Source organism: Cheilinus undulatus, linkage group 7, assembly GCF_018320785.1.
Source record: "Cheilinus undulatus linkage group 7, ASM1832078v1, whole genome shotgun sequence".
In the NCBI taxonomy this organism is placed as follows: Eukaryota; Metazoa; Chordata; class Actinopteri; order Labriformes; family Labridae; genus Cheilinus; species Cheilinus undulatus.
The window spans coordinates 1,117,663-1,129,387 of NC_054871.1; the positions used below are offsets into that span (position 1 = coordinate 1,117,663).

The 11,725-nt window shown below is 46.6% G+C and overlaps 1 protein-coding gene across 1 annotated transcript in view; it reads left to right on the forward strand.

Annotated features, from left to right (window-relative positions):
* Nucleotides 1-10,639, forward strand: part of kifap3a (kinesin-associated protein 3a) — a 54,574-nt gene extending 43,935 nt beyond the window's left edge. The window contains exon 20 of the mRNA XM_041790663.1: nucleotides 10,476-10,639. Within this exon, the coding sequence (XP_041646597.1) occupies nucleotides 10,476-10,572 (97 nt within the window). The 3' untranslated portion in view covers nucleotides 10,573-10,639. The remainder of the gene's footprint in view (nucleotides 1-10,475) is intronic.
* The last annotated feature ends 1,086 nt before the right edge of the window (nucleotides 10,640-11,725 follow it).

The following is an 11,725-nucleotide window of genomic DNA, read 5'->3' on the forward strand; positions in this document are numbered from 1 at the left end:
ATAAGAGTCTAAACTTCAGTTTTTAACTGGCAGATTATTGTCTGGTTTATGTCTAACAAATATAGTTAATGGGGCGGGACGAGGCGGGATAAAGCAGAATGGGAAAGGACAGTAGAGGACAAGACAGGGTGGGACTGGGAGGGGCAGAACAGAAAAGGAAGACAGCATGGGACAGGACAGGACTCCATGAGGCAAAACAGCACAGGGTGGAAGGGAATGGAACGGAATGGAAAGGGAAGAGCTGGAATAGAATGGGACGGGACAGGATTGGATGGGAGGGAACAAGACTGGCTAAAAGAGGATGGTATATAATGAGATGGAATGGAACAAAACTAAACTTAATGGGAAGGGATGGGACAACATGAAATGGGATGGGACGGAGCAGAAATGGATCAGGTGGAAGGGGATGGGACAGAATGGTACAGGGCAGGACAGGATAGGATGGAATGGGATGGGATGAAACAGGGTGGGATGCAGTGGGACAAGACGGGATAGATGGGATGGAGCGGTATAGGATGCAAGGGAATGGCACGTAGCAGGATGGAACAGGACAGGTTGGAACTGGATAGGATGGAATGGATCAGACCGAGACAGAATGGGACCGGACAGGAAAGGATGGGATGTGATGGAACAGGATGTGACAGAATGGGAAGGGATTGGACAGAACGCGACATGGCAGAAGAGAATTGGCAGGACTCAGGGAGAATGTGCAAGGGTAAGGTTGGGTCTGTTTTCAGGCCCAACATAAGCTCCACCCCTTCTTAAGTGGTCGGCCATGTTGGTTGTTGTGAAGAGGTTTAACAAGAGCTGTTGATTTAACTTCTTACCTTTTATCTATTTTGTTTTTTAACTCCGCCAAGGAGGTCATGTGATCGGCAGGGTTTTTTAGTTAGTTAGATTGTTAGCAACATAACTCAAAAAGTTGTGGACGGATTTTGATGAAATTTTCAGGAAATGTCCGAAATGGCACAAGGAAGAACTGATTCGGTTTTGGGAGTGATCCGGATCACCGTCTGGATCCAGGAATTCCTTAAAGGATTCTTTACTATTGGGAGATATGGCTAATGGCGGAGGTCTGCTCTCTCCGAGTGCTTTTCTAGTTTAATATCTGTGTTTATCCCATACCTTGTCAAACTGCTCCCACACTTCTGAAGATTTTCATCCTGAAATTAAGAGCTACCCCTGTAGACACCCCTATATAGCTGGACTGGAACGATCTTTGTTTCATAAACAGTCCACTGTTTGTGCATTAAATGAGGCTCTTTCAAAAAATCATCACATTCAACTATTTGTGATCACCCCTTCATTTTTGTGCTAGAATATAGAAGTCCCATACACCCAATATTGGGCTAAATCTGGTTTTTAATCCCCAAAATTGCATGCAAACTCTTGCACACTGCAGAAATACGCTGGAAATGTTCCAGTACCAAAACACTGCAGGTTGATGTGGACATTTAAGATCAAAACTTCTAACTCCATTCCTCCATTCATGTTTTTATTGTCTCTCTCGCTCTCTCCCAGTCCTCTCTCTCTCTCGTTGTAAGCGATACTGTTTCAATGTCCGGAGCGCGCTGGGAGAATCAACGTCTGTGAGACTGTTTTAATTTGACCGCTGTACTCAGAGTGATCCAGGTTAACCAAATAATCAAAGCCAGCTCCAGAGCTTATTTTAAACCATGTGTGAAACATGGTGTGAATGGGGCCTTTTCAAATAGACGTAACACTGCACAATCCCTGCACGAACACCAGAATCAGCTTTAATGTCAGCTGTATAAAATAAAGAGCTGGCTGATACATTATTATTATAAAGTTCTGCAATCTAGACACTGAGTAGGTGTTAGTCAGTTATTGATACGAGCGTTTCCCCCCAAAGCTCGCCCTGGCCCGTCTGGGTGGAAATGTTCAGTCAAAGTGAATATTGGTGAAGGGGACAGATGAGTCTTTTGGCAATTTAAAAGCTTAAAATAGTAAACAAAGTACAGTTTGAGAGTGACTGAGAGATCAAATCCCGAAGCTGTTGGGTTATTTAGATACTGATGACATTTCTGAATTAGGATTGGTATTGTAATATTAGAAAACAAAGTCAGAGGTGTATGTGAGTGTCTGTTCAGACTCTCTGTCAAACTGGCCTAACGGCCCCATCTTGTGACCGGAGATGTCATAACCCGACCCCTTTCTGGGGTCTGGCATCATGAAGGGGCTCCTGGAGGTTGCCCAGGCATGGTCCATCCTAAATTTAAGTTGTTTTGATATTTAAGGCCCAAGCACCGCCATCATCAGATGTTTTAAACCCTCAATGTGTATGAGAAGTTGTACAATTTTACAGGTCTGGATCTCCAACATGCCCATTCTTAACTGCATCAACAGCGCTACCATACGGTTTTCAAGGTTAAAGCTCCCTCCTTTGACTGGGTCGTAGATTCATGACATTTTGTGGCTAGATGCGGCTTGGGGAGATCTACAATAAAGCCTCTGGGGACGGCACTCTAACTCCAACTGAGCTGGCGTATTGGACTCTGGAATTTTACTCCATTCTTCTTTGATAAACTGCTCAAGCTCTGTCAGGTTGTACAGGGATCAGGAGTGAACACTCCAGAACATTCCCCATGTTGTCTTTAAACCATTTCTGTGCAGCTTTCTCTGGATGCGTCAGCTCATTGTCTGACTGGAAAACAGATCTCCTCCCAAGCGGCAGTTCTCTGTCAGACCGAGTCAGATTTTCCCTCTGCCTTTACAAGACTTCCGGGGCCAGCTGCTGAGAAGCATCCCCACAGCACGATGCTGCGACCACCATGCTCCTAAGTGGGGATGGTGTGTTTGTGGTGATGTTTTAAGTGACCTGGTTCCTAGTGGACCTGTGTGGTGGTTTTTAGTGACCTGGTTCCTAGTGGACCTATGTTGTGGTTCTTAGTGACCTGGTTCCTAGTGGGCCAGCGTGGTGGTTCTTAGTGACCTGGTTCCTAGTGGGCCTGCGTGGTGGTTCTTAGTGACCTGGCTGCTAGTGGGCCTGTGTGGTGGTTCTTAGTGGCCTGCTTGCTAGTGGGCCTGTGTGGAGGTTCTTAGTGACCTGGTTCCTAGTGGGATTGCGTGGTGGTTCTGAGTGACCTGGGTCCAACTGGGATTGCGTGGTGGTTCTTAGTGACCTGGGTCCTATTGGGATTGCGTGGTGGTTCTTAGTGACCTGGGTCCTATTGGGATTGTGTGGCTGTTCTTGGTGACCCAGGTCCTAGTGGACCTGCGTGGCGGTTCTTAGTGACCTGGTCTCTAGTGGGATTGTGTGGCGGTTCTTTGTGACCTGGTTCTTAGTGGGCCTGCGTGGCGGTTCTTTGTGACCTGGGTCCTAGTGGGCCTGCGTGGCTGTTCTTTGTGACCTGGGTCCTAGTGGGCCTGCGTGGCTGTTCTTGGTGACCTAGGTCCTAGTGGGCCTGCGTGGCTGTTCTTGGTGACCTGGGTCCTAGTGGGCCTGCGTGGCGGTTCTTTGTGACCTGGTTCCTAGTTGGCCTGCGTGGCTGTTCTTGGTGACCTGGGTCCTAGTGGGCCTGCGTGGCGGTTCTTTGTGACCTGGTTCCTAGTGGACCTGCGTGGCTGTTCTTGGTGACCTGGTTCCTAGTGGGCCTGCGTGGCGGTTCTTTGTGACCTGGTTCCTAGTGGACCTGCGTGGCTGTTCTTGGTGAACTGGGTCCTAGTGGGCCTGCGTGGCAGTTCTTTGTGACCTGGTTCCTAGTGGGCCTGCATGGCGGTTCTTTGTGACCTGGTTCCTAGTGGGCCTGCGTGGCGGTTCTTGGTGACCTGGGTCCTAGTGGGCCTGCGTGGCGGTTCTTGGTGACCTGGTTCCTAGTGGGCCTGGGTGGCGGTTCTTTGTGACCTGGTTCCTAGTGGGCCTGGGTGGCGGTTCTTTGTGACCTGGTTCCTAGTGGCCCTGTGTGGCTGTTCTTGGTGACCTGGGTCCTAGTGGGCCTGCGTGGCGGTTCTTGGTGACCTGGTTCCTCGTGGAGGTGCGAGGCTGTTCTTTGTGACCTGGGTTCCTAGTGGGCCTGTGTGGCGGTTCTTTGTGACCTGGTTCCTGGTGGGCCTGGGTGGCGGTTCTTTGAGACCTGGTTCCTAGTGGGCCTGTGTGGCTGTTCTTGGTGACCTGGTTCCTAGTGGGCCTGGGTGGCGGTTCTTTGTGACCTGGTTCCTAGTGGACCTGTGTGGCTGTTCTTGGTGACCTGGGTCCTAGTGGGCCTGCGTGGCGGTTCTTTGTGACCTGGTTCCTGGTGGGCCTGGGTGGCGGTTCTTTGTGACCTGGTTCCTAGTGGGCCTGTGTGGCTGTTCTTGGTGACCTGGGTCCTAGTGGGCCTGGGTGGCGGTTCTTTGTGACCTGGTTCCTGGTGGGCCTGGGTGGCGGTTCTTTGTGACCTGGTTCCTAGTGGGCCTGTGTGGCTGTTCTTGGTGACCTGGGTCCTAGTGGACCTAAGTGGGTGTTCTTGGTGACCTGGTTCCTAGTGGACCTGCGTGGCTGTTCTTTGTGACCTGGGTCCTAGTGGGCCTGCGTGGCTGTTCTTGGTGACCTGGGTCCTAGTGGGCCTGCGTGGCGGTTCTTTGTGACCTGGTTCCTAGTTGGCCTGCGTGGCGGTTCTTTGTGACCTGGGTCCTAGTGGGCCTGCGTGGCGGTTCTTTGTGACCTGGTTCCTAGTGGGCCTGCGTGGCGGTTCTTTGTGACCTGGTTCCTAGTGGACCTGCGTGGCTGTTCTTGGTGACCTGGGTCCTAGTGGGCCTGCGTGGCGGTTCTTTGTGACCTGGTTCCTAGTGGGCCTGCATGGCGGTTCTTTGTGACCTGGTTCCTAGTGGGCCTGCGTGGCTGTTCTTGGTGACCTGGTTCCTAGTGGGCCTGGGTGGCAGTTCTTTGTGACCTGGTTCCTAGTGGGCCTGGGTGGCGGTTCTTTGTGACCTGGTTCCTAGTGGACCTGTGTGGCTGTTCTTGGTGACCTGGGTCATATTGGGCCTGCGTGGCTGTTCTTGGTGACCTGGTTCCTAGTGGGCCTGGGTGGCGGTTCTTTGTGACCTGGTTCCTAGTGGGCCTGGGTGGCGGTTCTTTGTGACCTGGGTCCTAGTGGGCCTGCGTGGCTGTTCTTGGTGACCTGGTTCCTAGTGGGCCTGGGTGGCGGTTCTTTGTGACCTGGTTCCTAGTGGGCCTGGGTGGCGGTTCTTTGTGACCTGGGTCCTAGTGGGCCTGCGTGGCTGTTCTTGGTGACCTGGTTCCTAGTGGGCCTGGGTGGCGGTTCTTTGTGACCTGGTTCCTAGTGGGCCTGGGTGGCGGTTCTTTGTGACCTGGTTCCTAGTGGGCCTGCGTGGCGGTTCTTGGTAACCGGAGCAGTGACAGCAGAGGAGATCAAAGCGATGCCCGGTCTGGGCCCTGCAGGAGTCAGACGCAGACGGGGCGAGGGGTCATGCCGATGGAGGAAAGGAGCCTGATCCCTCTTCCTGTTGGCTCACAGGAATGTTCTCAGCAGGATGGGCTGTGTGTACGCCACTCGTCTCGCCGCCTCCTGTAGCCGCTCCTCGGGGACCGGACTGGCATTCATGGGAACACCGGGCCCCTTGTGTCAGTGGCCCTAAACCACCCTCGGCTCCTTCTGTTGGCGTGTCACATCTCTCTGACTGAGGAGAAAAAGGTGGCAGACGGTCGATTTCATGTTTCATAATGAGAAACGTCCCAGCTGACGTGAGTTTTCTCTGAGCTGAAGGCCTGAAAATGTTCAGGAGTCTGTCACTGGTGGTGCTCTCACGCTCCTGAACTCCTGATTTTAGTGTGAGCAGTGTTTTTAAATCTAACAGACAGACTCTCCTGCTGACTTTACTCAGAATTTTAGCTCCAGCTGAGGAATGGAGGTAAACTAATGTGTGACTGCGGCAGGAAATCTTCAGAGGAAGTCTGCAGGAAAGAGGCCGTGTTGATGTTCTGAAACCAGCAGAAATATTGTGTTTATTAGGATGTTTTATGATCGTACTCTGTGCTCTCATTGGTTAACGGCACTGATGTGATGTGAAATCATGAAAGAAACTTTAACATGGTAGACTTTCAGATGTGGTCTGACTGATTCTGAGATAAAACCAGGGACTCTCAGGGCTGACGGGTCCGTGTCTGTCACTGGATGTGGATTATCTCCATCACCACAGAGATGTAAAAGTCAGGTCAGACCAGGTCGGAACTGGACTTCCACATGTGCACCCCCCTCCATTCATGTGGCCCTCAAGTCTACTCTAGATCTAGAATGTAAACATAAGTAAAAAAATAACAAAAACTTACAATAAAAACATGAAAATCAGAAATATTCTCATGATAAAAAGGATAATTCCTCAAATATAAATGTGTTCAGTTAAACTTTTTTAAATGCATCAGAAAAAAATCAAATTTACTTTAAAACTTGTAAATGATATTAAATATTAACATAAAATAGTATAATATATGCTGAAGTTTAAATCAGCCTAAACTCTGAGCAGATTAAATGAGGTAAATGTTGGTTTGAATGTGTCTGTAAGCCTTCATATGTATTTGTTCATTTTGTTAAATTATATGCAATTGATTGTTTTATTAATGTTGTTATACAGATTTTATCACTAGGCCCATTTCCACCACTGAAAAAAAAAAAATATATATATATACAGTGCTTAACAAATTTATTAGACCACCACCCAAAGTAAGGTTTATGCAACAGCTGTATCATGAAGTGCTTTAATGCTTTAATGCAGACTCTTTCATTGTCAGTCAGCTCTCCACTGTTACAGCTTACTGTTTTGAACAGGAATGAGGAATTTCAAACTGAATTCACCTTTTTATACCCAAATTTGAGCCGGCTCACTGGGCTTCTCTGAGAAGTCAGAAATGAATCAAGCATAACATTCAACCACTAAAACTCATTTTTCTTTTCAGGAATGACAGTAAATAACTATAATCTGACACATTAATCAAGAAATATTAATGTGCTGTACTAGTTTTTCAGTTTTTTTGTAAATCAGTAAATTTGAAAATCCCTGGATAACAATAATAATTCTATTTTAGCATTAAAAATATCATTTTGGTCAAAGAGCTTCTACATATTGGTGTATTAACCATTGCAGAAACACCAAAAATGATTTTGGTAATTACCAATGCTGTTAATTTAGGGCAGCTGTGGCAGAAACCTGACTGTGGTTAGGGTTAGGGTGCTCTAATACATTTGCTAAGCACTGTATATATTATTACGTTTTTTATTATTAATGTACTATATAAATAAAGTGTATTATTATTATTATAATTATTTATATTTAAAAAAATTCAAAATGGAGAAATAATAATAATAACAATAATCAGTAAATCATATTTATGAGATTTTTTAAAAATGACACCAAATTGTGATCATGAAATAGTGTATAATAGTAGGGAGAAAATTCAGATATCTTTTTTGTCTTAGCATTTAGATTTAATTTCATAATTGTTTTAATCTCTTTAAATTTAACTTTTTTTCTCATAATTTTGATTTACAAAAAAGTCCTTATCCTGACTTTCTCTCTCTCAAAATTTTGACTTTCTATCTCACAATTTCCACTTTTTTCTTCATCTCATATTTTTACTTCTTTATTATAATTTTGCGCTTTAATCTCAGATTTTTTTTTTTGGAATTTTATTTTTTTTTATCTTATCAGGTCAACCTTTTGTCACAGAATTTTGACAGTTCACTTCATAATTTTCCCTTTTTCTGCCTCATAGTTTTGGCTGTTTATCTCATAATTTGTACTGATTTCTTTAGATTTGACCTTCCATGGCATCATTTTGACTTTTTTATTATATTTATGGCTTTTTATCTCCTATCGTTTACATTTTATCCCATTTTTTAATTTTTTCTTACCCAGGACTTTTTAACTTTTTGATCTCATAGTTTTGACATTTCCCTTTGACGTTAACCTTTTATCCCATAATTATGGCTTTTACCTTGAATTTTTACTCTTTGTGTTAATTCTGACTTTGTTCTTATATTTCTGTTTTTATCTCAGAATTTTCTGTTTCTTCAGATTTTTTCTTTTATTTTATAACTGTGATTTTTTATGTGATAATCTTGACTTTTTTTTTTTTAATTTCATAATAACCTACTTGTGTGTATATTTTTAAGCGTCAGAAACGGGGGTCCATACTTTGGCCCTTCAGCAATGAGAATGAAAGCAAAGTTGTCGATCCTGAACCCCGTCGTCTGTGGGATTAGGCCAGATTAAAGAGACACGGTTTTAATGATCAGGCTTCATGACCTAAATCTGAGCATCAGGACTCCTTCATCCTGTAAACATGGTTCCTAGTCTAGTCTGGTACCCGGCCTCAGAACCAGACCATCAGGGGGCCAGGTCCACGGTCTGCCTCAGAGCTCCACTGTTCCTCCAGCCTCCTTTAGCTCTGCTCCCAAATCCCCTCTGACAGCCGTAGCGTGCGGAGAGGAAAAAGACATATTTCTGCTGGAGAGGAGGAGGAGGAGGAGGAGAAGAGGGTGCCGAAGGCAAAACAGAGGAAGAGATGTGGAGAGAGGGTACGGTGAGAGCGCTGTAACTGATCGCTGGAAGTGATTTGGCTAAAAACAACACGTCATTATGGGAGCTCACAGGGGCAAAGCCAACAGCTCATATTTTAGCAGGTTTGAGGAGGAGGGGAGGAGGATAGGGCTGGGAAATAAAGAGTAAAATCAGGTTTATCTAGCTGGAGATGGAGTAGAGGATAGGGCTGGGAAATAAAGAGTAAAATCAGGTTTATCTAGCTGGAGATGGAGTAGAGGATAGGGCTGGGAAATAAGGAGTAAAATCAGGTTTATCTAGCTGGAGATGGAGTAGAGGATAGGGCTGGGAAATAAGGAGTAAAATCAGGTTTATCTAGCTGGAGATGGAGTAGAGGATAGGGCTGGGGAATAAGGAGTAAAATCAGATTTTACTTCGATGAATGGTGGAAATTAATACATACAGGAGCATCTAAAAATAAAAAGCATCTATGATACAGAAATTTCTACTTTCTCTAAAACTCTGCTGGTTTATCTCTCAGTACCTGCTGAGTGTTTACATGTTAAAGCTGTGTATTTGTTATTTTGGATAATTATAACTGTTAGTTTTAATATTTCTCATGGTTTTTGACGGTCCGGTCCTTGGCAGTGGGAATAAAACGACTGTGGCCCTCTCGGTAACAGAAGTCCCAATCTCTGATAAAAATACTCCTTCATTAAAATAAATAAATCCTAAACCTCCCTCTCGACTAAACATGTGAAATCATCAATAACCAAACTGTGAACTAAACTGACATATACGACAGGAACATCCCTATTTATTTTTAGATAAATCCTTAAATTTGACGAACCCTCGCCATGGTTGACCTCAGACTCCAGCAGCCGGTCAGAGGATAGAGTGTGAAATCGGCCCCCAGTCTGGGGTCACTGATTTATACGCTGTAGTACAGGCCTTCACCCCCCATCAGGCCTCAGTTCCTGGGCAGAGGGCCCTCAGCCCCCGCCCCCATCACGCCACGATGTTTTGACATCTCTGTGTTTTTTATGACTTGGCCACTCTGCTGTTTACCCCTCCGGCCAATCAGCCGTCTGTAAGTCTCAGCCTCGCCGTGGACGTCCAACACCTGCAGCGCTGCAGATGAATATTACATTAAGGCTTTATGAGGGGCTCAGTAATGGAGGGGATTTCCTCACACATGACTGGTGTTAGAGCTCCACCTGCTGGTGTGGACTGGCGCTCTCATCTACAGCAGTGTTATTTAACCCTGCTCAACAACAGGGCCAAACTGTTGAAAAATACGTTTACAAGAGCCACACTCTAAGAGGTGAAAGTGGCAATTTAAATAAGTTAAAGGTGGAAAAAATGGTCAAAAAGTGGCAAACGCTAGGAGAAAAGTGGTGATAAAAGGTAGAATGGGGCAAAAATGGGTGAGAGGTGACCAAAACATAAGTTAAAGCTGGCAAAAAAATGTCAAAAAGTGGTAAAACCATGGCAAAAAAAGAGTGAAAGTGACTAATATGGGCAAAAATCAGCGAAAAGGTGGAAAAATGGGAATTAAGTGGAATTTTACTGCAAAAGGCAGCGTAAATGGGTGAGAAGTGGCAAAAAAATCTGAAAAAAGGGGCAAAAATTTGCAAAAAGCAGAATAAAAGTGTCAAAAAGAAGTGGCAACAATGGGAATAATGTTTCAAATTAAGACATAAAAGGGCCACAGGTTGAGTATCACAGCTCTATAGTGATCATTCTGACTGTTGGTTTACATTATTAACAGGTGAAAAGGCTGATCCTGTTTGAGCCTCAGATGGAGTAGAGAAATCCTCACAGTCAGGGAGTAATCGGCCAAAAACAGACACCAGGCATCAGTAACATAGAAGTCTCTGTTCATGATGCCTGGACTCACCTGTGCACCGCAGGACTCTCTCTTATTCACCTGTATGACATCACTCTAACTCTAACTCTCTCCCCGTTTCTGCCCTCAGTGTGTCGGAGCAGTTCCTCCCAACAGATCGTCCCGTCAGCGCCTACGGTTTCAGACCTGATGAACAGTTCTTCCTGAACTACAACAGCGCCCGCTAAACCAGGAACGTCTCACTAAATATGAATATTCATATCCACCATGTGTCTTTATTTATGAACGTTCAGAAGCACCACAGAGGGGGGGTCTGGGTCCACAGAGGAGGGGTCTGGGTCGACAGAGCGGGGGTCTGGGTCGCAAGAAGACGGGTCTGGGTCTGGGTCTGGCTCCACAGACGGGGTCTGGGTCTACAGAGGGGGTCTGGGTCTGGGTCCACAGAGGAGGGTCTGGGTCTACAGAGGGGTCTGGGTCTGGGTCCACAGAAGAGGGGTCTGGGTCTGGGTCCACAGAGGGGGGGTCTGGGTCTGGGTCCACAGAGGAGGGGTCTGGGTCTACAGAGGGGGTCTGGGTCTGGGTCCACAGAAGAGGGGTCTGGGTCTGGGTCCACAGAGGGGGGGTCTGGGTCTACAGAGGGGGGTCTGGGTCCACAGAAGAGGGGTCTGGGTCTGGGTCCACAGAGGGGGGGTCTGGGTCTACAGAGGGGGGTCTGGGTCTGGGTCCACAGAGGAGGGGTCTGGGTCTACAGAGGGGGGTCTGGGTCCACAGAAGAGGGGTCTGGGTCTGGGTCCACAGAGGAGGGGGTCTGGGTCCACAGAGGGGGGGGTCTGGGTCCACAGAGGGGGGGGGGTCTGGGTCTGGGTCCACAGAGGGGGGGGTCTGGGTCCACGGAGGGGGGGTCTGGGTCCACAGAGGCAGATTTAGCTCCTATGTTTAATACTAAAGCATTAAAGTCCCTAAGTGCAGAAACACCTGCTGTTAAAAAACACTCGTCAAAGTCACTTCCTCCTCACTGGCCAATCACATACAAGAAGGGGCGGGACTTCTGATACCCGCTCTGTCAACAACAAAGTCAAGGAGAAACCGATCTGACTCATGTTTTCAAGAGAACAGGTCAGCCGTGGCTGTTAGCCCAGGACTAGAGCCCGTCCTCAGTGAGTTTAGAGGTTTGACCTCTGACCCTCACAGAGGAGCGATGGGGGAGAAAGCTGATCCTGCCTCCGTGCTATATTCTGAGCAGTGGTTCTCAACACGTGGCTCTTAAGTGATGATTTATGGCTCTTCGTTTTAAATATTTTAACCCAGAAAACCTTAAAAAAGGAAACTTTACCTTTTAAGCCCATTTTGCCATGTCTTTTTACCACTATTGTCCTATTT